This window comes from Amblyomma americanum, chromosome 1, assembly GCF_052857255.1.
Source record: "Amblyomma americanum isolate KBUSLIRL-KWMA chromosome 1, ASM5285725v1, whole genome shotgun sequence".
Classification (NCBI taxonomy): Eukaryota; Metazoa; Arthropoda; class Arachnida; order Ixodida; family Ixodidae; genus Amblyomma; species Amblyomma americanum.
The window spans coordinates 202,816,764-202,844,125 of NC_135497.1; the positions used below are offsets into that span (position 1 = coordinate 202,816,764).

Below are 27,362 nucleotides of genomic sequence, written 5' to 3' on the forward strand. Positions count from 1 at the left end.
GTCGTCTTCTGAAGTTTTAGGACGATCTGAAGTAGGTACGTCGGGGCAGCATAGATCTTTCCTGCGACCACGACTTGCTCACCTCTTGCTAACCTTTGGCGATTCTTCTTGCATATGTTTACGTGCCAGTTGGAGTTAAGGTCGTTCGGCGTCCAGGCACGGCCTTCGTCCACTTTTGGATGTCTTGGAATTTTTGCGTCTAAATCCATTTCGTGGGATTCCTGGTGGTTCGTAGAGTTCGCTAAGTCAGTGGTTGGTAAGCGCAGGCCACTAGGACCCGTCCCGTTTTGGTTTGATGCATCCATGTTCACTGGGTCGGCTTCACTAGGCCTCGCCACGCCTTGCGTGGCGACCACCGCCTCGAAGCCTCACAAGGCCCTAAAAATGTCGCAGAAACACTCAAGGGCTTGAGAAAGGCATCGATTGATACCGGATGATGTAGCAAAGCTCCTCGAAACAAAATTTCTGAGATTGAAGGGATCTTTCGCCGGAATTTTCCTCTTGTTGGCAGAGCCCATGCGAAGTGTGTCCGCTCTCATCAGCTCTTCGTCTTCGTTCGTCTTACCCAGAAAACCGCCCACTAAGAGTTTCCAGCAGCTAGTTACTTTTAAGCGAATAGGAGAAATTAAAAGTACTTATGAGCGAAAACAAAAACGAAGGCTTGGATTCTATCTCAGCTCAAAATATGAAAGGACCAACATCCACGGAGTGATTACTGGCAAGGGATTCTGCTTCAGAACACTGCTGCACAATATACGGACGTTCTCCCACATGTACTTTGGTTGAAACAAATAGCACGGATTAGAAATAGTGTATTGAATGATTCACTGCTACTGCCCTCCACTTGGATATAAAAGCAAGGTAGTGTTTGTTGACTTTTTAGGAAGTGTAATGTATACTGACCAAATCCCCGTCGGTGCCATATCATCAACGGTTTCCTAAGATGTTCGGAGAACAGCGGGCTCTCTCTCCGCCGAAAGGTAAAGTTCCTACACACGAGAGGGACCAGAGCGTCGCACAACACTTGAAAGTGGCGAGGTGACCCAAATAACGTAGTCAACGTAAGCACTATCTAATCAAGGCACTCAAACGTAAGTGCCTTCAGTGGACCTTCATGCAAAACAGTCGAGGCGGGTCGCCACTTTCATCCTCTAATTCTGACTTTTCATGGTTCGCAGTGTCGCAGCACCGGCTCGCTCGTGAGTACTCATAATTATCAAATGCTGCCTACTATAGTGTTCGCGTGTGTAACAATTGCCACTTCTGTTTCTTTCCCCATGCTAGGTCACGATGTACGGGGAAGAAAATGGCTTTTCTTCAGTTTTTATTGAAGAGGATATTAGTTCTGTCGCCCAGAAAGTAATTGACCGAAAGGTATGTATGGAACGCTCTTCCAACTGGAAGTCATTTCGTCTGTGTCCACTATATCCATGCTGGCAATGGTAACCAAAGAAAATCAGACCACGGTATCCGGAGAACTGTCCGTGCTGTTTCGCATGGCAAACATTTGTTCATGTAGAATAGAGTTGTGTTCAAGTAGAATGTGGTCATTTAAATTCCTTCGCGTGCATTCCCCTAACCTGCAACTTAGATGTAAGTTCTCTGTGACGAGCCTTAAATATGTGTGGTGTTTCAAGGAAGCCCGGCACTAGTTTTTAAAAATGCTTGTTCAAGTAAATAGACACCTTTTGCGGCATAGTAATACAAGTGTAGGCAGGCTTATAAATTTTTTTTATGATTAGTTTCTTGCTTAGATAATACGATAAGTTCTAACTATGGACTGCTTTTTTGTCGTGAAGAAATTCTGTGCGGCTGTCCTGAATGTAGGCGAAATATCGCTGCGGACGTTGTATACGACTATAGCTGAGTGATTAACCGAATTCTAATTATTAACTTTTAGCTATTACCGATAGACGCTTGATTACCATCCAATTTTTAGCCGGTCGTTAGCGATATATTCATGTCAGTTTATAGATATTTAAAAACATACCCTCGCCTCTGCGGCTAAACAAATTCGGGACACTTCTCAAGCCATTAGAAAACCACGCGCCTTCAAAGAGCACACAGCGACGTCCATTAAGTCGCTTTATTCCGTGACACATGTTCCACGTGACATTCTCTGCGCCGCACGCGCAGGAGTATTGAAGTGGTAGAGAGCGGGGAGCACCACAACGCAGAAATGGCCCAGATTTCTTGAGCCACAGCAGCAAGGATAATCGCATTTTCGAAATTCTACAAACTGCTGTGGCTGTTACTAACGGCTGGCTACAAATCTCTAATTCCAATTAGGTCCCTATCAGCAATAGTTAAAAAATGAACTATTACAATTTAGTAATAATTTTACTACTTGACATGATTCGCCAGCTTTCTCGTGTCCGCTAACACTGGTATTAGTACGACGCAAGAAGCGTCTCTTACAGAAGAAAAGAAACCTATTTAAAAACTTAGTGGCAGGCTTGACTGAAGCGCCTGGTATATATTTTTTTCTTCGTTATGATGGGCCGAACACTGACCAAGCCGTTTTTCTTGAAACAAAGGCATGACGTCATAAGCTCTATGGCATGTGGTATTCATTCCTCCCCCCCCCCCCCCCCCCCCTCTCTGTAAACTTCTTTCTGAAGCATCCAGGAACATATAATACTATTCACGCAATGCAATCAATATTTATCTCAATGATGTGTGGATATGACTGTGTGAGGCTCGAATATTTGTGCGCATCAAAGAAATCAATAGCAGTTCGTTTTATAGTTTACGTAAGAATTTCACAAGCTAATCATTTCATATTTCTTGGGGCGCATTCCGATAATTGTACCTCAAAACGTGAGGTCAAAACTGCATTTCAGCACGGAACGCTGCGCATGCGCTTGCGCCCTAATAAACTCAGAACTCTTTCAGGTATATGAGGAAGAAGCCTTCTTTGTTTGCGACGTACGAGACATTCAGAGCAATATTTCCCTGTGGCAGCAACAACTGCCTTGCGTCAAGCCCTACTACAGTGAGTGAAGAAATCTGATTCTCACAACGAAGCTATTCGTTTTGGTCCCTTTGTTTTTGTTGTTTCTCGCAGTTAAGGAAAGAAACAACAAAAGAGGTCTAATAACCATTCTTAGTAGTCGGCAGACTTGTCCGTACCACTTAATAAGAATGGCAGACATGTTTCAGAGTGGCGTCTTATTCCTTCGCTTCCCAATGAATTAATCTGAGCGGGATTGTCGTAGGCATGCATAGATTATTCCTCTCTTCCCTTTGTAGAAGAATTGCCGTGCGGAGCCGCGTGAGGAGTCGCCGGGCTGGCTCAGTGATTCAGTGACTTCCGGCCGCGTTTCGGTAATGACGGCACTCAAATGACGGCCGTGCGCTGCGCCATTGTCAGTGCACGTTGTTTGACCCGAGGCACTCGAAATTAACGCGGAGCTCTTTACAACGGCGACTCCCCTTCTCTCCCTCCTTTAACCCTATTCCTCCACCCTCTACGTCATGGCGTGGCCTAGGTGTCCACTATGAGCGAGTCAGCCGCAGCATATTTCCTTTCTTCCCAATCCCTACCCGGTCTCCACCGCGGAAGGTGGAGCTCGATTCAGCGAATCAGGTGCCAATTTGATGAAGCATTATAAAAGTAGGTGCACTTCCGTGGGCTGGATAACCACAGCAGCCAATGAAACGAGAACCAAGGTGTCGGCCAATCCCGAACTGTTGTAACGTGCTAACAGCTTCGGGAATTTGGCATCAGCTTCGCTGACTCCAGCTTCACGAACTTGGTGGGAAAGAGTATAGCCTGAGGACAAAGCACGTATTTTTCTATTTCTTCATCATATTCAACTCACACTCGCATACCACTGCATACTCTGTTTCATAGCTTATTGGCTCTGAAGGAGAAGCAACGGCTGACCCAAGAAAATACAGGCCAAATTCCTAATGTGTCGGCCAAAAACGGTTCCTCACTGCCTCGGGGCGGCAACGTCGAAGTCGTCATAGCTCAGCCGGTCGCTAACTGTTGTAGAGTGAGCAGCTTTGACTATTCGCCTGCAGATTTGCTGAGCTTCCGGTGGAGCGAAAAACATTGTGGAACAGAATATCGCAGGATCATACCGAGGCCGGCTGAAGTGATCGACAGCCGTATAGTTGCCTTTTTTTTCAACTTTTCACATGAACCTCCGCGAAGATAAAGCACTTGTGCTGTGGACTGATGTTGATTGGAAAATTGCTCACTATTCACGAGTCAACGATCTCACCTTCGTATAGCCTGTTACTATGCATTGTCGTGGCGCAGGGGTTCACTCGAACCCGGGCTACATTGAGTAGCGTGTCCGATCCTTCGGGTTGAAGAAATATTGAACTTGAGTCTTAGGAAAACAAAAACAAACAGGTTTCCTGCCACTTTTCAAGAAAATTGATTACATAATTTAGAAGGAAACAGAAAGAGCAAACAGTCAAGAATTAAAAGTTCATTGCGTCGAGCGCCTGGATGAGTCTTGTCGCCAAGGCCCAGAACGATCGTTCATACAAAGGACGCTCGTTAAATACACTTAGGCTCCGCCTCTTTCACCACACGATTCACAGAACGGAAGAGTCGCCGCACATAGCACGCTGAGCCCCGTGGGAATGGGCGAGGAGAATACGGAGGTCCGCTGCTACTTCATCCGAAGCAGTTGATCACGGTTAGTTTCGGGAATGCACTTTTGCCCGCTCCCTTTCGTCGTCTTGTCCATCGTGGGTCGCGTCTCGCTGTCCGACACAAGGGGAGCGTGCGTGGGAAAGATTCCACAGGTAGTTTCCCCGAGACATCTTTTTTTCTTTCCGTGGGGTTAACGAGCGGTCAAAGTGCCCCAGCAGAGTTGTAACTGCATTCAACGCTAAATCTCGAATCATCGGCAAGCACATGCGTGTCGTGCTTTCGAGAATGCGGAATATATCGATGCAGAGAAAGACGGGGTTGGTTGAAAGTGCGGGAATCTTTTATCGTGCTCTATATTGATGAAAACAACTTCAGTTCAACCAATAACAAACTTCGGGCAACAGTAAAGGCAAAAATACGAAAATAAAAGTAATTATGTCTGCAGTAGGAAGAATAAAAATGAAAATTGAAACTGTTTGCTTGCCTGACAGCTCAACGAACAGGAAAACTGGATAGCAAATTAGACCGAATGCTAGTGAGCTTTTTGTGTTCATAATTAAGGTACATTATGCGAATTCTGAAATACGAATCAGCTCGCCTGGGCGACACGCTTTAAAAAAATCAGTAACATAGAAAACGGTGCATCTTCCGTAACTCAAAATCATGTTTTATTTTCGTGATCCGCGCACCCGGATCACGTTTCCGCCACAGGTTTAGTTTGAAAATGCATATATACATTAAGGAAAGGACCCTAAGCTTTACCGCTTAGCGCCTAGCGCAATAAGCACGATATTAGTAAATGGCTCAAAATCTGGATGTTTTCTACCGCTGATACATTTATTCAGGCCATCAGCGGCTTGGAAGTTCGCTAGTTATCTAAACAAATTTTGGTAAATGTGGCGAACAAAATAGGAAGTATGCAAATAAAGAAGTTTCAGACGCCCACACCACCTACACTCTTCAATCAGTTTTATCAGGGCGCAGCGGTGTGTACCAGAGGAGCTGCAATTGATTCCAACTATGAACGAATATTCCGTTGTCAGACATCGTGTGCGCTGACAACCTTAGCTGCCATATTTCGTGTTTGTGCTTGTACCACAGCCGGGAGAGAATTTCATCTTGGGGAAAAACCTTTTCGCCGGCTGGCACGAGATATGAATGAAACGTTGTGAAGATAACAGAAACGAGTTCTTTTGATAATACGGCAGCGCAAACACGACACACGGGCAATAAGGGACAGGGAAGCAAGACAATGGCGGCAGTGTTGTCACTTCTTGGTGCTTGCATTGTTTCAGAAAGCAGCGATACAGCTTTCTTTCCTCTCCGCTCCAGTACCTGGACGTCGGCGTTCTTGTGGATATACCACTTACTGTAACGCATAGCGTTCGGTCACCGCCGGTTCCGACGTAAACGACCATCGCGATCCCACCCTCCCACGCACGGTCTGAATAAGTGACAAATGATACCGGCAGAGTTCAAAGTTGGCACTGCTCTAAAGCCCCGATATAGTGCCCCCGCCGACCCCTATCGACATACACACCCCACGGTCCCCCTGTCCGCTTGTTATTGGCAAGAGGCACTGTTGGAGCCCGTTTTAAAACACGCCATCAAGAGAACGCGGCTGCACGGTTGTTCCATCAGCGCTAGCACTGGCCACCCACCTGCGATTTCAGAGTCGCGTGTTCAGCGAGAATGCGCCCGACAGGTAAGCTGAACCTTCACTAATGGCAGGTTTTCTTATTTTCCACGCTTAAAACGTTCTCGTTGCTCTGCCGGTCTGTGTCCTTATTTCAGAGGCTACAAAGGCGAGAGGGAAGGGGGAGATAAACCTCGAATTTGCAGTATTTACCGACCACACACGACGAGCATTGTCATATTCAGGGCACACTGAACTTCCCACGCGCCTCAGCAGTTTTTTCTTCCTGTTTTTCGGTTGTCATCGCCCAGAAGTCATTGCCTTCCGCGGGGACTGCTGCTACGTAATAACCCATCAACGTTGTTAGGCTCATTGGTGGAGTACTTGAAACATAGCGTCGGTTTATTTGAGCCAGTGCAAACAATCTTGCCGCCGAATCCAGAACGAGATAAAGGTTGAGGCTAGAGTCACTAAATAAAGACTTAGAGTACCGTCACTGCAGCACGGCGGTAAGCAGAGGCGGCCATTTTGCTGTTTATCATTGTTGCCAGATTGCCGATTCGGCGACCTCGCCGCTAACTTTGGCCCGGCCATTTTGTAAACAACGCTGTTAGCCACCCTGCGCTGCGGCGGGGATCGTAGCCGTACGGCATGGAGCCGCTCAGATACAAACGGTACAGCTGTTGCCTTCAGTTTAGGCTGTCGTCGTGCGGAGCTGAAATGCTGCGAGGCGCGGAATCTCTGGTCACTGAGTCGGTCACCGGCAGCACTCGCAGCGTCGCAGCACTAGGACTACCACAGTTGCCCGACTGAAAACGCATAAACCACAAAATGGCAGCCCCCATGAACCGTCGCAGTGTAAACAAATATCACGTGATGCAAACTGACCAATGATCGTGGCGGCGGCACATAACAATAGGAGAAAAGAGTGCCGGTACTCTAAGTCTTTATTTAGTGACTCTAGTTGAGGCCTCTCTGTGAAGCCTACTTCTTTCCTTTCAGAGCGGAAGCTCTACTCCTCTCGTAGGAAGCTGAAGGTCATGTGGCTATGAAATTTGACCTTCAGACCAGGAGGAGCGGAGGCTTGGCTCTGACGTCATGCCACGTGGCTCGCCACGCTTCGCCACACCTGCGCGCGTTGAGACGATTGCGCTCGCTCGCCTCCAGACTATCGAATCACGTGACTGGCTGCGCCTCGCCACAGCTGTTATGCGGAGTCGAGGGCCTTTTCGCAACTACCGGAAATTCCGTGACGTGCCGTTCGATATATAAAAGAGTGCGGCGCATGCTAGCCTTCGTGTGCTTACCTTAACTGAGCTTTCGCTTGTTTTACAAGGTTCAGCCGGGCTAAATCCCAGTTAATTTTTTTTCTCCGCCCTTTGCTTCTTGCTCCTATTAACATCTACACCTACAAAGTGGTGATACCAGCGGCGAGATGCGGGGAGCGCCAACCAAAACGTAGATGCCCGGTAGCCTCAATACATGACAGAGATTACGTTACTTGTCTGCTCCCGAGTGCGGTAGAGCGTCGGCTAAATAGAACACGGTAAAAAAGCGTTAGGCTTCCAGAAAAACAAAAAGCAAAATGTTTCGCTAAAAAGAAACAGCGCCGCTGACGCCGCCAGTCTACCTGGCATCGCTAAGTGCTTTAAGTGCGGCTCACGCTGCAAAAAAACATGTTGAATTTTCGAAAGTATTTTGGCGATACTTTTCACTACCTCAGTAACTCACTGAGCCGGAGCCCTTCATTACGGCGTGTGTAAATCTCTTTGGTTCATAGATATAATTGGATTATGGGTTGGAGTAGAAACTTCCATATTATCCGTGTGTGAACATAAATGTTGTTGCAATATTTATTTTTATTAATTCAGAATTTTCTTCAGCCCACACAAAGTTCCAGTGCGAAAACATAAATATTGTTTTCATGGTCCTTGCCAGACGTGAGCTGCTGCTCGGACCTGGTTGTCCTTCGTACACTGAGCGCAAGAGGCGTAAATTTCGCCTGTGGATCAAAGGTATGTAGAGTGTGTTTCTGCATTGCTCTAGCAGCCGTTTTCTCTTGTTCTCGCCAGCATTTAGAAGCTGGATTCTTTTTTTGTGGATCTCGCATAATGAAAATGGGGGCAAAGTCTACTTACTGTGACATCAGTTTTAGGGAAGCTGCGGTTGAGAATTTCAGGAAGCTTTCTTTTTCATTCTGCAATGGCAGAAACTTTTGTTGTCATAAAAGTGTCGTTCAAACCGACATTTATTTAAACTCTTTTTGAAACGCTGATCGTTGGTGATCTGGAAACAATACTGACCATCCGAGAGATCTCAGTGGCTACATTGCTTCGCTACAGTGCTCAAGGTCGCAGTTTTAGCCGCCGCGGTGGCTCAGTGGTTATGGTGTTCGGCTGCTGACTCGAAAGACGCGTGTTCGATCCTGCCTGCGGCGGTCGCATTTCAATGGCGGCGAAATGCTAGAGTTCTGTGTTCTGTGCGATGTCAGTGCACGTTAAAGAACCCCAGGTGGTCGAAATTATCCGGAGCTCTGCACTACGGCGCCTCTCGTAGCATGGGTCGTTTTGGGACGTTAAACGCCATCAAATCAACTCGAGGCCACAGTTTAGATTCCACCTTAACTGGTAGGCTATAGATGCAAGAACTCTGATGGGCTAAGATATCGATGTACGGCCACACTGAGCCGGAGCCCTTCGTTACGGCGTGTGTCCATCTCTTTGGATCACATAAATCAATTACTTGGTGTTTTCGCTAAAAAAGAACTACTACAGGCAGTTGTTTTATTGTACTACTTGTTTCCAAGAGGTAATAAGTTGCTTGGTGTGGAGCCGCTTCCTATTGGCTCAGAACCAAAAACAGGTTTTGGTCACAGCCGGAAGACGGCTGTAGCATACCAGCAGCTAAAAAGAAATGATTAAGCTTTTTTTTTGTACCGAAATGTTGAAATTATAGCGCAAATTCTAGCCAAGTGAATAAATTTTTCAAGTACCTTGAGAAGTTGTGAATTTGTCATGAATGAAATAAAACGGGGTGTTTTGATGCGTTACACTATATCCCCCTTAGTCACTAATCACAGCCTAGAGCAGAACAACAAGCAAGATTTTTTTTAATTTTTTGTGCACCAGGGGCACAGCCGTTCTATAAACAAATCTTTCAGCTTAATAAACGCGTCTCATATTTGCTTTCTAATTGTCCAATGCAAAAACTTTTACCAGTGCTTAGGATTCATTGCAAAAATTCTTTCTGTGTATAAATGCCCCCTTCACGAGTTTGTAGGACACTTTTCCGTCAGAATAGAAACACTAGACGACAAAGTCAGCTGAGCTCCCGTAAAATGTGGTACACTTCATTTTGAAACAATGTAGGTACAAAATATTAGCAGCAGATTTTCGCCACTTGTTATGTGGATCAAAGTAGGAAAAAAATAAGATGGCCCTAATATACAAGTTTTCCTCACCATCACTGAAATGAATACGATACGGTTTTATTGGAAACAATGTGCGTCTCGAATGATTCATGAATTAATAACTAACTCACCCCATCAGGTTGCCTAGTGTGCCTTCAAGCGACGACAGCAACGCTCCGCCAACAAATAGCAAATTGGTTTTAGTCCTGTCCGTGCCGGTGTTTTAGCTTCCGCCCCTAAGCATTGAAAACATTTTTGAGTGAAATCGACTTTTACCGCGGCCGATACTATAGGCGTAGTTAAGATGCCAAAGTAGAAGACTGGGCGAGTTGGTATGTACTCATACTGAAAAAACAGCGCACACAATACAGGGACGAAGAAAGGAAACGACAACACGAGCGCTTCGTCCCTGTATTGTGTGCGCTGTTTTTCAGTAGTTAAGATGTTTTATGCAGAAATCGAGCACCTGCTTAGAGCAGTTAGCTAACTTCAGCTTCTTTTACCTATTTTAAAACAGCATGAAATGCAGATTTTATTGGAGTCTGGAGTCGGACCAGACTCCATGCTGTACAACAGTACGACGAAGTGTGGCTCGCATCTCAAGTATGCTGAAGAACGAGGGTTGCGATTGATGTGCTTTGACTCGGCTGCTGAACTGGCAAGAATCAACGACACAAACGCCAGGTGATTCCAAAGCAAGATGAGACCCGGCTTTTTCGTAAAGAGAATAATAGCCAGGCTGCTTGAAACATTATTTACTTCAGTATTCCATGTTGTGCGTTATCTCGCATGTGTGGTTTTTTTTTTGTGCGATAAAATTTACGTTCTCTTAGAGAAATTAAGGTAGGGGTTCCACTCCGCCTGAGCGAATGCTTAATTTTAGACTACATTCGCGCAATCATTCTGCGCGTTTTTTTTTGTTGAAACATCGCAATGTAGGTATTATTCAAAACCTTAATGTATGTACACTTTGTCAATCGATGCCCACCACTATTGCGTAGCTCCATTATCAACTACACAGGAAGTGGTGTTGGAGATGACGGGGTCGGTGGTTTCGTTGATATGACCTACTTGAGAGCAAAAATCTGCAGATATTTACTTTTCTTAGGACAGTTTCACTTGGCCTACGTATGGAAAAGGTGTTATCTAGTATCTCATGGTCTCAGAAAGTGCGTTCGTTAAATTGTATTTGATCTGCAGCCTTTTATATATTGTCTCGTAGTGGTGACGGCAGTCCAGCAAGCAGGAAGAAAGAGAAAAGGGCTTTCAAATGAAACATTTTTTTTTTTTGGACTGGCAAGCGTGCTCGGCGGGCGTCGAACAAAATGCCCGCCGCATTCAGCAGCACGCAATTCCAAGCTGATGGCGAACTTTCGAGATACGCGTGCAAAGTTACCACAACATTTCTGGACCAGCGTACAATCGGCTCCGCCTTGATGGGATCAATCGAGATAAATCTGATCGCATTTAGCATCACAAACAAAGCGATAAAGCGGCGTGCCGGCAGCCTTGAAGAATGAGCAAACACTACAAATTTCCGTGCCAAGATAGCCAAATTTGGCTCATTTGGGCATTATTAACTGCTGTGTATCGAGATGCACAGCACCTATATTTTTGCCGCTAGGGGTTGGCGATATACTAGTGTAGTGTGCGATGTTTAACCAACTCATCCTCATTAGTTCGTTTTTATTTGTATTTCCAGTTTTAAGATTATCAAGCAGTGTTACGGAAATTTTCAAATTGAAAATGCATTTATAAACTAACTAATGAAGTTAAGTTGATTAAACTTGGCACACAGCGCTACACAGCACTAGCATATTGTCCGCCGTAAGTAGAAAAAATCTTGGTGCTGTGCAGCTCGATACACTGCAAATATTCATGCCCAGAACAGCCAAATTTTGCTACATTTAGAAGGCTCCCAATCAAGCACACTTGAATGAACACACATTCTGAGACCGTGTGATACTATACAAGCATCTATTCTATAATCAGGCCTAACTAAAATACCCTAAGCGAAGCAGTTTCTTCGGAATTGTTCTCTGACGTAGGTCATATCAACGAAACTAGCGACTTCGTCATCTGCAATACCACCTTTTATACAGTTGGTATTGCAGCTACACTATAGTAGTGCATATCGAGAGATAGACTGAACATTAAGCTTTCGAATGATGCCTACATTGCGCTGTCTGAACAAGAAAAATTACAGGACTGCACTTAAGTCTGCTTAAGAGCGCAGATGCGAAAGCCTTTTCCTGCCCTCATTCTACTTTCATTTTTCATTTCCTGTTATTTTCTGTAATTTTCGTTTTCTTTATGTTTTTGTGTTTTTATTGCGTGACAGCGTATACAGCTCGTTCGGTCGAAAAGCCATCGGCGTAGTAATGGTAGTAGTTGTAGTAGTTGTAGCAGTTGTCAGCACCGCGCGTCGGAAATATTTCTTCCCTTACGGCGCGGTTCGGGTATCCAGCGAGATATGTCAGACAGGCGTCATTTCCTTTTCTTAAATTGTCCAACGGGCAACGCGTCGCGCCGGACGGGCAATGACGTTCCGTGGACCCCTTGGCAACGCTGCAACAAGCTGTCGCGTGCGTCCCGCTCTTAAAGACGAAGCTTAAGCGTCGTTCAATTTCTTTATTTCTTACTTTCTTGTTTTTATTTATATTGCTTTTCCCTTTTGTTTCTTATTTATCTATTTTACTTTTCGTTTTTATTTTTTATTTTCTGGTTTATTTCATTTCATAACGTTGCTGAATAGCTGTTGCTTAATCAACTTTTACATTTTTGTTTTATTTACCACACAACTTATGATTGACAGTCCGTGCGGACAGCTTCCGTCTACACCTTCCGTCCACGCCACCCATGAACCAAGAAAGGCTTTCGCCTTAGAACGCGCAGAATGCTTGCGCGAACGCAGCAAAAAATGGAGCATTCGCTCGGCCGGAGTGGCGCCTCCGCCTTATTCAAGAGGCAAGGCTGTACTGCTGGCAAATTTTTTTGCGTCCTTACCCGGGCGTCCTTCAGTTAATAAACATTACACGCGTATCTCATGTCTGCGGCTGCTTTTCTTTTCTTTTCTTTGGATACTTCTGTTTTAGGCATGTTTCTTTAATGCATGTATTACAGCTAGCGATCGTGAAACGAAAACGTACTGTTTGTACAATTCTGCCCCAACCGGATTGAATTGAAAGGCAAGGTACTCGTCTGTGATAGGCGCTATTTATCAGAAGCTAGGTATGTTTGGCGGAATATGAGCTTAATGAGTAGTGGCTGTTATTCCCGCGAGAAATTTATTCACAGTGTTGTCGTAGCAGAGTCTATTGAAAAACGAGCCACACCCCCACTGCTTTATTGTTTTCTGTGCGCAAACTGCTTGCAGCTATAGGAAGACCACAGCTTGTAACAATTTTTTCGCAAAACCAGATATAACAACCTTTCATTTTATCTGCATCCGGACTTTCTGCCGACCGCTGAAACAGAAGAATCTCTTGAAGAACGGGGCCTGCAAACGTTGTTCACTCTTTTGCAGCGCATATAAAATTTACAGTGCAGGGTACATCGAGGAAAGCGGACTGTAGGTCGTAATCCACGCTTTAATCTGGAGTGTCCAGCCTCCGTACGGCTGCAGCCTATGTAGCCGCTAGCTCCGGTGATTTAACCAACACGATTACTTGCAATAACTGGCTTTTGCTGAACGCATGCAGCCCAAATCATCTTTCCTAACTGCAGCCAAAAATTTCAGGCTTCTGCTTCGCCTCGCAATGCACGACGACTCATGTCAATCATTCCTCAATGATCAATTTGGTTGTTCGTTGGAGGAAGCTACGCAACTTTTGCGCCTTGCGAAGACAACTCACCGCATCGTCGTTGGTGTTTCGTAAGTAACTCTTCTCATGCGACAAGCTCGCTTCCAGCATAATACGTTGTTGCTCCTGCGTCTGTGTACTCAAAAAAAAATTATGAGCCAGAGCACTTTTGCTATTCATTTACAATTTTGAGGGAATACACTCTAAGAACTGGTACTGTCTATGATAGCCTATACCGGCTACTGTACTCTCTATAGCAGGATTCTACTCTGTCAGATTGCCTAAGGAGTGAAACGCCTCCTTCGGAAAAGAGTACAACTGCCACTGCACTCTCTGTACGGCCAGAAGGAGTTAGGGGATGTTTTTTCTTCGCTTTTGTAATACAGCTTCGCTATATAGGCACCTACAACCCATATCTCACGCAAAATAGGTCCGCCCATCATTCCGCTTAACGTAAATAAAGGGTTCCCTTTGCCGCTGCAGAAAAAAAGCGATATGCCTGAGCAAAGATTCTAAATAAGTACCATTCAGTGAAAGCATGCATGTTTTTACGTACGTGCATATGAGAAGTGACTGTTTTGTAACTGTTGCAATTTATCCGAAACATAGCACTATCGCTGAGTATTTTACGCCCTCCGGAGCTGCCATTCACATTTTGGTACATGTGTCTCAAAACAGTGACCTTCCGAGAAAAAAACGCTTCGCAAAAGCGAGCGACGCTTCAGTTCAAGGAAAACACTCCTATCAGATCCCGTAAACCTCGATTCGCCGTGAAACATCACTCTAAATACTTCCTATTCCAGTGCATGGTGCTATACGGAGCGAATGCTCGACGAGCGCTCAAGTGAAGCTTCACATCATTTTTTGTCAGTCAGTCAGTCAGTCAGTCAGTCAGTCAGTCAGTCAGTCAGTCAGTCAGTCATTCAGTCAGTCAGTCATTCAGTCAGTCAGTCAGTCAGTCAGTCAGTCAGTCAGTCAGTCAGTCAGTCAGTCAGTCAGTCAGTCAGGTTTTATTTGCAGGAAAACCACATCATCCTGCGGGTGGCAGAGACTAAAGGCATGGTTGCCTGACGAGGTATCTGCCCCCGTAACAAAAGGAGCAGCCTACAGCAGTACAGCAGGGAGCTGGTACAAAAAAAGGATGATTAAGTCAAAGAATTAAGCCACAGGACAGCAGTTATCTGGTTCACGAAGGGCGAGTCTTCAACATACCGTGCACCATGAAATTGCTACTGAGCGAAGACAGTCTGTGGCGCGCAGCTTCTGTCTGTACTGTTTCGTCGTTTGCTGAGCTGTGCCAAATAACGCGGCAGCGATCTGCGAAGTTAAACGACAGAAGTTCGCGAAAGGTACGCAGGAAGCCACTGCGGAACTCATCATGAAAGGATTTATATGTGTTCAAAACCACTGACTCGTGCCAGGTAACAGGCAATAAAGACAAAAACCCACAGTGAACAAGTAGCGCAATGTCTCGCCCCAAAATTTCCACGGTTCAATTCCTTGCTCCGGCGCATTTTTTTTTCGATATAATTTCGTAATAAGAGTGTATATCTATTCCTGCAGAAGGCGTACTCTTCGGAAAACTGCGGCGATTCTGGAAAAAGGATTGGAATATGGGACAAGCGTACAGTCCATTGAAAGGCGTTCCAAGCACTGCTTCACTTCTTAGAATGTAGCGAACCTCTGTACATGCAAAATAGGTCCAAAAGCAACTCAGGTCATGAGGGACGCTGAATCGAGTTGAATCTAAGTACAACATCAAGCATTATACCGTGATAAAATCTTGACAAAAATCCCGACACACTTTCATGGGCGTATAGCGCCATCAAAAGCGGACATTATAATGTGAACAGCAATGTTTAGGGCGAGAAAAGAGTTTATATACGTTATAACTAGCCTGTTTATTGTTCCTTTGCTTGTTAATGATGTTCCTTGTACATGTTTTTTAACACTGATCCCCCCCCCCTTAAGTAATACCCTCGAAGGAGGGCCTTTAGGGGTATGCTGAATAAATAAATAAATAAATAAAATAGAAAAATTTAGTTAGTCAAGTAACTTTTAGTACTTAACTTAGCCGCCTTTGTTACATGAATTCGTTCTTGTTAAATTTTTCGTGGCACGGCTTGCAACGCATATCAGGCGCGTGGGGTCAATATAATCCTAAGGGCGATACAAGTGCTTGACGGCGTTGCAAACTCGCATGCATGTTGCATTAACCTCCGGACAACTACAGGTCACGCGTATTTTCTTTCTCAATCGGCCTCATGTCACACCATGCTTAAAGCCGTCAGGGTGTAGTAGAGTTGAATCGAAGTACAGCATCAAGCATTATACCGTGATCAAATCTTGACAAAAATCGCGACGCACTTTGATGGGCGTATAACGCCGTCAAAAGCGGACATGATAATGTGAACAGCAATGTTTAGGACAGGAAAAGAGTTTATATAATGCAACCCACGCTGCCGTGCACCGTTGAAACCAGTAATAAAATATGCTGCGCAAGAGGGAAGGCGAGTTTACGATTATTAAGCGGGTGACAGTTTTTTGGGTTGCTGTGAGATCAAGCATTTATACTAAGCTAACATAATAACTAATAGCGTTGCAAAAATTTTGCGTATATTGAGCATGTGTTCATGTTTGGAGCGCTAATTGTCCACACCTAAACTGAACAAAAACAGAGCTGAATGTTCTCATAATATTCTAACGTGGCTGCCAGCCGAAGAATGCGCGATGAGCGATGAACAAGAGATGATTTTATTGGCCGCTTCGTCCTCTTCGTCACACTACCCGGGGCCACCGAGCGATCGTCCCGATCGTTGACAAAAAACGCGCGGAATGGTGATGGTCTTGAAAGGATGGTTGAACCGTAATGACGAAGTGGCGAAGTGCTGGCCGCCTCGGTGAAGGAGATGGGCGAATGATTCCTGGTCAGCGAAGCGTCCGGGCCCCAGGTCAACAAGAGCAGACGGTCGAGACCCTTGGACGCGTCGAACGGCATGGGCAGGGGGCTGTGTCCTTACATGTGGGCAGCGTCTCGGGTCGGTCGGATCATAGGTTCTGGTCGCGGCAGCGTCGTCATTTCGTTGTGTCTGCTGGTCGAGGCGAAGGATGGGGCTGGGGTTAGCGGCGAAGTCAATTCTGGTCCACCCAGCGCCTCCACCAAATGTTACGTGGCGGCCAGCCGGAGGATGAGGCGGGATGAACGATGGACAAGAGATTATTTTAATGGCCGCTGGTCTAGCGCGAGCGCTTCGTCCCGCGCCACTGCTGGTTTCGTCTTCTTCGTCACAATATAGTTTCCAAGATTCTGTCTGTCTGTCTGTTGTTGCAAGGAAGAAAGAAAAGAAAAGTGCACAGGCCTGCTCACTGGCTCAAGCAGAGCCACAGTCGCTACCACATGCAGATAGTAGGGGAGTTGAAAGATGGGATAGGAAGACAGAATAGTAAAGACGCGCTAAAGACAAGGCCGATCACGGAGGTAGTGCAATACCGGGCCAACCGGTGGCGGAAGTGAAGCAAACTTCAAACTCTCCGCCACATTTCCAAAAATAAGTCCAATCGGCTTCAAAGATTGCCACCGGCGAAAGCTGTTTTTATGGATGGCCAGCGACTGGAAGCGACTTCTACACTTGGCACTGGAACCACGAGGGCGAACAAAAAGGGATAGCCTGGAAGCACAGCAGTTTCCATTGGCCTGTGAAAGTCAAGACAGTCTCCATGTGAAAGGCCATGGCGATATTTTGGGGGGGAATGAGACGGCTCTTCTCCTGTATAAATGCAAACACGCCTAACAAGATTAGCAGGAACCTTTTACGAACCAAGTGCTGGTATGATGTAAAGAAAGAAAAATAAAGAAAAGTTGAGTACGAATGTTTTGCTGCATCATGATGGCACCCCATCGCACGCATCCCATTCTGCACAAGATGCTATGTTGGCTTGCGAGTTTGAAGTTCGCAAACCCATCCCTGGCCAATCCTCCAAACCTTGCCCTCAGTTACCACCTCCTAGTTCGAAACTCAAGAAACACATCCGAAGGCATTTCGCCTGTTGATGAAAGCTCGAATAACAGAGGGAACACTGTGTTCAGAAGCGTGACAAAAGTTTTCTTTTAGTGCCAAAGCACTACTTCACGACGTCAAACCGGCTCAGAAAGTTGGTATGAAGTTTGGCATTAAGGGTGATCTTGGCCAAGCCACAATTAAGGCTAATATTGCCGCGACTGGGATTCCAACCCGCGGGGGCGTGAACAGATCAGCTTCGTTGGCCATTGCACGAGAGCACTGTGCTATTGCCGCAACCGATCACGCCTCGTGTTAAAATGCAACTCACTCTCGCGCTATGCATTGCACATCGACGTTTTCATCAACTAATAATACTGTTGAACTAATATCGTCGCCAGACGTGCCGACGACCCAGCAAAGCAAAACCGTGAGCCAATCAGGCTAAACGCATGTTTTCGCACGTCTACTCGGTTTAACTACGGTAAAACGATACCACTTTTTTTTCTCTTCACCCACCGGAGAACTTCGAAATCATTACGAAAGGTGCAGTGACAATAAAGGTTTGTCATTCATTGATTTATTGATTGATTGATTGATTGATTGATTCATTCATTCATTCATTCATTCATTCATTCATTTAATGGGAGCAAAGGGAGAAGGGAGTAGGGAGGGGGGGAAGTTGGCTTAGATGAAAAAAGTAAACCTTTTTTCACTTTTGATATTGTTCTCGCTTCTATTACAGCCCTAGAGTTTTTTTAACTGCCCTCACATTTTGCGTCCCCATTTCCGCAAGGTTAACGCAAAACAACTAGACAAAGAAAAAAAACACATACCATGGCCCTCGTGTTCCTAACAAACGTATGAACCAACTAATCAATAAATACCGTGGTGATCCTCATATTTTTGGCGCTATTTCAGTATTTTCCCATTGTGGTTGGTTGGCCTCTTGTTCACCAGAACCGTTTGTCACGCTGAAGCGTAACTGCTTCGGGAGCACCCTTCTTTTACTACAATCTTTAAAGGGCCGTTAGTAGAGATTTAAAGCTGTGCATTCTGCTCCCTTCTTTTTGCCCAGGTTAGACGACGGCGATCGATGAATCTTATCGATTGCCGTAATTTTAACTACCACCCCTTGCGGTAAGAAGCAGCATCATCAAACAGGGAACAGAAAGAGATATTCCAAAGCCAGGCACCTGCAATTACAGGTGCGTTGCTCGTCGCTCAAAACTTACAGCAACGAGCAAATTGCGGCCAAGCACGCGAGAATCCCCGAGAACGAGCAGAAAGGGGAAAAAATGACGCCGTGTAAGCCTAAGGTATTTCGGAGTTTCGCTAATGTAGCAGGGAAGCACGTGGCATCCTCCCAGACATCCTTATTATGACGAATTGTTCTGGGCTGCATGCCCCGCAGGTTGGTACCGGGATTAAGCATATAGTGCTCAAAGGTGCCCTGTACCCCCCCCCCCCCCCCCACACACACACACTTTCTATCCTAATTATTGTCCAAGAGCACAATAATATTGTGTGCCTCGCAGCATTTGGTGCTATAGCTGTACGAAGGTCTTTTGTTTTCATTAGCTCAGGACTTCTTCTCGTTGTATGCTCTCGTTCGCTTGCAAGCAAGACTGTACTTCCCCTTGTGGTTTTCACCAGCAGGGCGCGCTTTTATTTTTACGCTGATAAATGCATTTGGGACTCGCTCCCAAGCGCACAGCGTTGAATATGCGTAATAGTACGTCGTAGCCGAAAACTCCTGTTTGCTCCTGCTGAACAATGAAAATTCTATGAGGGTAGGCCAGGGAGTGGGAGCTGCCAAGAATTTTCCCTGTCTGGTGACCGCAGAGGAAGACGTGGTGGTGGGGCGACAAACCTGTGATAATTATTGCTTACTTAAATACACCCATGGAGTAGTCTTTAGGCCACACGGTTTGTTTTTCAGTTGCGCAGTTGGCTACATGCGGCATTCCTGAAGTTCTAAAATTCGGATGGATGAAGCGAAGAGCATTTCTTCTTCTCTTGAGGTTTAGAACTTCGAGTGTTTCGAAACTCCCCAGTTACACGACTGAATAATAAACCTGGAGGCCTGACGACTTTTCACCAAAGCTGCAAGTACTGTCGGGAGCAGAAGTAGTCGATATAACGCGCAAGCTTCTATTTAGACTTTATTGCCGCGTGCCACTTTCCAGAGGCGCCTGCCGTTGAGACGGGCGACGAAGTGTCCTTTCTCGCCTATATAGGCATGTCAGTTAGCTCCTTTCTATTCAGGGCGCTTCTACTCGGCGAAAACGCCGAAATACGACGCAGCAGTAGCGACCAAAGAAATAGCGTGTGATTACACCACTTCTGCTCACGACAGCACGTATGTAAGTAGAATGCACGTATGTATTACTGAAGGGTGCAGTTACGCGCTTACTCTTCTTTCTCCTACGCAGGTTTCACATGGGTGAGATTTCAGTACACGATGAGGCTTTCGTCCGAACAGTTCAGAAAGCACGCGCTGTGTTTGACCTAGGCTTGCAAGCAGGCTTCCCAATGACAATACTCGACATAGGGGGCGGATTTCCTATCGCTTCTCGGAAGGAAGAGTTTGTGGAGGTGAGTACCATGAGCATTTGTGTGTTTGCGAGGGGAACGCTCGCACGCTCTGAACAGTGTAGGAGTTCCTCATCATCCCTTGAAAGGTGTGACAAAAGAAGCTTGAAGAAATACTGTACTTGAGAAAATACGAGCTCTGAACACCGCTGCCACTACAAACTGATTTAGCATGCCAGAGTGTTTCTTGAACAGCCAGAGTGAGTGCAAACAGCGCTAATCGGCTGAAGTCCAGCTTTCTCCATGACTGACGTCGTTGCAAAAGGAACAGCGACGTCGTTTAGGCTCAGTTGCCAAGTTATATAACCAATTTGTTATGTGGCGACGTTTTATTGGGGACCACCGCAGCAACTCATTACCTGCTCGCCGTATGGCACCGCAGCGCTTTGAATACATATACTACCGAGGCGAATGCAGGCGATATGTCATCGCCCCATCAGGTTTCATCATTAAGACGCGCTCTCGTGTCATGTTGGAAACTAGTGCGAGTTAAAACTGGAAAAATTCGTCCCTGAAAGTGCGGGGTTATTAACCCTCCCTAGACACACTAGATTCAGACTGAGTATTCTCAGCATTCAGCACTCAAATCATTCTTATTATTCCGTCGTGTTCTTGGAATTCATCTTATTCTATTTCTCATTGTGAAGTCCGCGAAACGTAGTTTTATGGCAGCTGCTTGGTCGACATTCTGTTTCTTTTTTTCCCTCTCTTTTCACAACTAAAGGCTATTTCAGACTTTTCTTTCTCTACTCAGACACCTTTGAAAAGGTGTACTGCGTGACGCTATTGTTTTACTGGTTTGCCGGCTGATGAAATCAACATCGACTCATTGGATAACTTCTCTTGTTGCTAAACAGCGTTGATACACGACATGCCAGCGTACCACCTGCCGATGAAGTTCGCGGACAGCGCGCAGGGGGCTGAAGTGAAATCGCACGCGTGTCTCGGCGAAAAGGTTTCGCTGCGACTTGTTTGCACGACTTGAAGAGCGACGGTGTAATTTTTCTCCGACATCTGTAATCACTAAATCAGGCAGTGATGAATGCGCCTCCGTACAGCCCCCACCTAGTCCAGTCAAAGGCGGTTCGGCCTACGAATTTTGGGGGCAGACCGAAAAAACTTAGGGTGTCGAGATGTAGTCGCGTCAGATAACTGAAGGCCGGAACTATCGATTTCTGTCTTTTCCAAGTTATTACGAATGAGGTCCGGTTTCCTTGGAGAGAGAGATTGTAGGCGTAATTTGAGCTCGTGCTTCTTGGTCATGTCTTAAATTTGTATTCGTGTTTCCGCTTGCCTCAACAGCTCGGCATTATATATCTACTGAGTTCACTCGTTTTTAACCTTGTATAGAAAATTCAAAGACTGCCTAATGTACGCCACGCGTTATTTTCACATCAACCTTGAGCACCAAATGTGATATCAATATGTTTACAGTAGCCAGCGCATTGTACTGGAAATGTATGACGCCACTGTCAGGAAGCTGTGTGCAGGAAGGAAAAGGGTAAGCGCACGTACTAATGATAGCCAACGTTCAACGGCTCCTCACTGTCTATAGTCGGTGTTGTTACAAGACACGTTAAACGCTACTATTTTGTGAGAGAGGGAGAGGGGAATATTTTCTTGGTTTCTGGTTTGTCTGAAATTTGGCATAATGGGCATCTACGGTATTTAATATTTATTCAAGAAAATATATTGAAACACATTCCGCACTACAATTTCCGAGTTTATATTAGCACAAAATGTTTACTGCACTCTGTTAGGAGTCCATTCGACTAAGGATGCGTGTTTCGTCAAAAAAGAATGGCTGGCGGTTTAGCATTGCTAAGCACGAAATCTTGTGTGAAAGCAAGGTTCTTTGTAGGTGGACACCGCCGCCGAGTACCTTAAAACGCTATTGAGGCGTCCGCTGACCCAGTGAGCCAGTTACACTTGCTGCTCAGAGGCTTCACATACACAGAGACACACACCGCTGAAACCCGCGCAGTGCAACTAGAAGTGCTTTGGCACTAAAAAGGATGACAGCTTCTCACGAAGCACAAAAGTTGAACACTTGGGGACAGTGGGAGCAAGCCTCAATTCGCTGACCAAAAATCGCTCTCCCAGCCGAAGAGAAGATTTTCGGGACAAAACACGGCATTTTCCCACCCGCACCGCCCACTACACCCTCCTCCTTACTCCATACCATCTCTGCTATTCCTCCTAGATGTGAAAGGCCTATAGAGTGTCCGCCAAGAATTACGGTCGGTGATCATCTATAGTCAAAATTTCAATTTCTGCCAGTTGGATTATACTTGAAACACAAGTGAGCAGCGCAAAAAAAAAGCGGACTATATGCGCTGGTCAATTATCTTTCATCTATGAGGCTTAAATTTGGAACCTATAGTTAGCCATCTTGAAGGTAAACATAGCAAAGCACAGCATGCCCTGGAAAGGAAAATGATATGGGTAATGTCAAAAGATAGGAACTCACCCTAACTCACGCTGCTCTCCTAGCCGTAGTGGTTATAGGAAAGCAGTGTGGGTGTGGAAACACGCACTGGTTAATAATAGCCCCGCTTAAATCGAGAACAAGAAATGGGCAGGGAATAGAAGGGAAATTCTGATGGAGGATGACAGCAGTTGCCTAATTTCAGCCTAATATTCTCATCGAAATCATGGTCAGCGGACTGAGGCTTCCACCTTCCCTCCCCTCGGTCTAGTCTGGGCCTTCGACAGCCATCTTTCTCTATCTCTACTATAGCATGCATTTTTGCATGAGAGAAACAATGACGACGCAGACTGCTTGTGCGTTTCTGAAAAAAGATCAGTTTCTGAAAATAGATAACAGCAGCAACGCGAACGCGGAGGTCAGTGACAAGAGCCTAAGCCAGTCTGAGCTTGGTCTTCATAATAGCGGGGAAAGAGCTTGCGAGGTGGACGAGAATACAGGTTGCTTCACAAAACACACATCACGAAGTAGCTGATCGCAAGCGACGTTATTACAGCCACCAATGGCCAGAAAGATTTCCCTTGCTACAGATGGAATTAGGGCCTCGGTCTAAGCAAGAGCAACAACTGGTTGTACCGTCTGCGCCACGAATGCAGGCCTCCGAATTCGTCTTCTGTGCTTAACTCGCAGCAGTTGCGCAAAATGTACTGAATGTTGAGTGTCGCGAATTCGTGACATACCGGTTTCCGGTCACGCAGCGACGTTAGCAGATTTATGAACATAGTTTTTCAATGTGGGTACATAATGTCGTGTAGCGTATAATCCTTCTTTGATACCTCCATAATTTGGTGTATAAAGTAGAATTTTTGTTGTGCATCTATCGTTTTTTGAGGCGCTTTGTACACAATTGTGTGCATTGAGTGTGCAACCACTAGCAGTGCTTTATTTGTTTCTGACCAAATTTGCGCCCGTTATGTCCTATACAGGGTGTTTTTGTCTACTTGCGAACGCAGTAAATAATATTTATCAAAACAGTGAGAATGGCACCACGGCCTCCGCCATTTTCATACTGGCAAGCTTTGTTCCCTGTAATAATATTTCTCCTCGATTTCTAACGTCATGTGCATATTCAAAATAAGCAATATAGACCCCCCTGATCTCTCGACTTCTCATTACATAAATCCGGGCGTTTTGATGTCATGCCTTCAAAGCACTGAGACACTGTGTGCCAAATTGTGTTCATGCCCGTATGACAACTGCCGTTGGCATTTTTCGTCGCAAAAGTGACTAATTGCGTTTCTTCATCTAAGCATTAACTATTTACTCAGAGAAATAAAATAACGAAAAATGAAGAGTAACGACGGAGATCGGGGTTAACCTTACTCTGCCGGTGCTTGACTAACCTGTTGAAGTGGTTTAGGTTTCATAGCGCTTAATGCCCTATAGCGACTCAGGCTATGAGGGACGCCGTAGTTGAGGGCTCGGGATAATTTCGACCACCAGAGCGCCTTTAATGTGCACTGACATCACACAGTACACAGGGCTCCAGCACTCCGCCTCCATATAAATGCAACCGCCGCGGCCGGGATCGAACCCGCGTCTTTCGGGTCAGCAGAAGAGCACCTTAGCCACTGTGCCACCGCGGCGCCTCTTGAATAGTGGGGAACTACGGTTTTTGTTGGATAGCTAGAAGCAAAACAAAATAAATCCCATAAGTTTTTCGGATATCCTTTGGTCAAGAAAACACCGTCCAACCTGCTTTAACTCAAGACGAAACCAGTCGTCAAGCCAGGGCCAGTAAGGCGCCATTGCCCTGTGAACCGTCTGCACAAGCCACCTGAATCTAATTATTGCTCGCTGACTTAAGGCTATGAAGAAAAAAGAAAGCCCTCTGCACTACGAGCAGTATTTCTCGTGGCAAAACAGCGCAGATAAGACAAGGACCAAGAATGAATACAACGGCACGAGCGCCTTGACGTCTTTGTCTTGTACGCGCTGTTTCGACACGATGAATTAAAAACAAGCCCGTTCATCGGCCTTCGTATTTTTCGCAATAGGATCGGCAGGGCGGCCATTTCTAGCGCTAGCTCCTGGCACAAGAAAATGCGGCAGCTTTGCTCTGAAAACAGCTGTTAATGAGATTCACCTTTACCTTTGTAGGTGTGCCGACTAGTTAGGTTGGCTCTTGGAACATACTTCCCTTCGTCATCCGGAACAACACTGATTGCCGAGCCCGGGCGGTTCTTCGTGGCCTCAGCTTTCACCCTAGTCACAAAAGTTGTGGGAAAGCGAAAAAAGGGGGCCGTCGCCAATGGTATGCTTATTCACCTGCGTCATTTCCTTGTCTTACTTCGTCCTTCATGTGACATGCGGCTTTCAGTCCGTTCCCGACGGTGTTATTCCGCACTGTTTCTTGTTGCCCTGACAAGTCACTACAACATTTGCGAGTACAATGAGATAGTCACTTTCGTAACATTATGCTCCTGCTTAAGACTTGCACTTCATCGCGAATGGCGAAATGTATAGATTAAGACAAGCTAACTATAAACTGACGAACCGACGGCCAACAAATACCAGTGTAGATGTGCAGCTACGAGATATATAAAGCGACAACAATGCAAACGTCGTCATGAGAGCGCAGATAAGTAGCGCAACTGGATGAGCTTAATCAGTGCTGGCCTATAGCAGAGAAGTGTTCCTTTGTTGTGCTATCGCCAACATATGAAACGCGAACAGCAAAATGAGGCCTTAGCTTGAGGAAGCTTAACACTACATTAGCCGAGTAACTGCAGTTTGAAGGCTGGAAGAAGTGCTAGTCAACCTCGCTTGTATTTGCTCTCCAGGCGCTAAGGCGTCAGTGCTTCTGTGTTGGCATATCACTCTGTTGTCGCGTTTCATTTGTTGCTGATGGTACATTGATGTATCATTGCTACGATTCGTCCCTGAGCACTTTCTGCTATCGCGAAAATTTGTAATACGTTTTGCGCTTGTCGCTTAGTTTCGCAAATGTGTCTTCACGCGTGTTGTCACCGCAGGGTCATTCCTCTTGCAACGAGACGCAGGCAGCACTCTCTAGCCGGTGTTTATCTCGTTTTAAGGGCATGTTCTCATGATTACACGGAACCATAGGTACATTTTGGTCGTCATTAGGCTGATTTCAGGTTCCCTTGTCACTACTGCCCATCTCAACAACACCCAACAAGCTAAACCAAACTGAAATATCCTCAGGTGAATGCGAAGACTACGAAGAGGTCTTTATCAACGAAAGCAAGTACAACAGCATTCCCAGAGATGCAAGCCACCTCACGGGGATGAGCCTTCGACCGTTAGTCGTGAGTACACACTAGATTAGTTTTGAAGAGATCACAAGGAATGAGAAACCACACCTTCTCCCTGAGATAAAAGGCATGTCACGAATAAATAAAGTTGCTGTCGCTCGCGTTTACAAGGAAACGTTTGCATTCCTTCAATTCGTGTGCATACCCTTCATTTAAGCTCTTCAAATCCTCCGTTAATAAATTTGCTATAGACAAACGCTAACGGGCTGCATAAATATGTATTCGAGAAAGAAACGCTCTTTACTAAAAAGCAGATGCTTTAACTGACGTTTAAACAGCACTGAATTGGTACTCTGCATCGTGAAGAGATTTGAGGAGAGAAAAGCGGTAATAAAATGGCGCAAGAAGTAAAAATAATGCAATAAAAAACGGAAAAGATATGGTTATTCAACTGGGTCGAATATTCACCAAAGGGAAACGCACGAAAGTTTAGAAATTAGTGAACAAGTCCAATTTCCTGTAGATGGGCAGACAAAAATTTCAGTTCTCTTCCATCGATCGCTTGCCTTTGATTGCGTTTTTTAATACATGCATGTTTTTTGTATAGAAACTTTCGTTGCACGTCGTGAGCGAGAAAAGGCGGCAGCCTTGGTCAATACTGAAGCTACAGACGCGCAGTTGCATGCTCACTTTACTGCTTCCCTGAAGACGTCCTCCCGGTGAAGCGCAAGGAGTAGGAGCATGATTTACATGGCAGCCTATATCTTGCCGTTTGCTCCACAAATTTAACATCACTTTACTGCGGCTGGAAAACGAGCGTATCAGCTAGCGGAAATGTGCGTGTTTCTCGCAGAACGTCGAGAAGCCCCGATCCGTGCTGACCGCTTTCTGGGCCGCCACCAGCAACCCCAGAGACCTCATCTTCGACACGCAGCTCTTCTGGCCGTTGCAGGTTAACGACTGGCTCCTCATGGACAACGTGGGAGCTTATTCTCTGGTTCTCGCCTGTGCCTTCAACGGCTCGGGGACGCCTCCGGTTGTCTACGTTGCTTCTGCGAACGACGCTGACATAGTCAAAAAAGCTCTCACGGCTGCCTCCGTGTGCAGCGGCTACACCCAACTGGAGCGAGCCATAAAGTAGCCTCGAAGCATAGCAGACCTCTGAAACACTCCGCCTACTAAGGCGCTAATGCAGAAACTAAGCATTACACCTTTCAGTGGTGGCTGCCGCATTTATATGTGCAGGTGACTGACTCTGTATGGTAGCGAGCATTGCCTGCTTTGGTGAGTGACTCTGCACACCTTACGGGAAGTATTTTAGAACATTTCAAGATTCTATATGCGGGCGAAGGTTTTTATTTGCATATATGTCAGTGTGTTTACAGACATATATATGCGCATGTATACATACGCTTGTCACAATAGGTGTATAATGCCATGCCAGACCTTGTTTCGGGGCCACTTATTATTTTCTGAAGAGAATTTAGCTATCGCAGCAAGGCAGCGTATAGCGTGGCCACTCGATTACGAGCCTTCGCAAGGTATTAACACTATTCATGTGCATGCGTTTGGAACATTTCAAGAAAAATAAAATAGTGTA

General features: G+C 45.8%; 1 protein-coding gene and 1 pseudogene across 1 annotated transcript; one reads left to right on the plus strand and one right to left on the minus strand.

Annotated features, from left to right (window-relative positions):
- Nucleotides 1-1,097: 1,097 nt before the first annotated feature.
- Nucleotides 1,098-27,362, plus strand: LOC144114506 (ornithine decarboxylase-like). The gene is made up of 10 exons (XM_077648298.1): nt 1,098-1,199; nt 1,285-1,374; nt 2,896-2,995; nt 8,190-8,266; nt 10,178-10,344; nt 13,400-13,534; nt 19,897-20,059; nt 24,645-24,798; nt 25,713-25,816; nt 26,616-27,362. Exons 2-10 carry the CDS (start codon nt 1,291-1,293, stop codon nt 26,901-26,903), a joined length of 1,272 nt encoding a protein of 423 aa, XP_077504424.1. The 5' UTR covers nt 1,098-1,199; nt 1,285-1,290; the 3' UTR covers nt 26,904-27,362.
- On the minus strand, nt 16,920-17,054 carry LOC144116752 (U2 spliceosomal RNA; annotated as a pseudogene).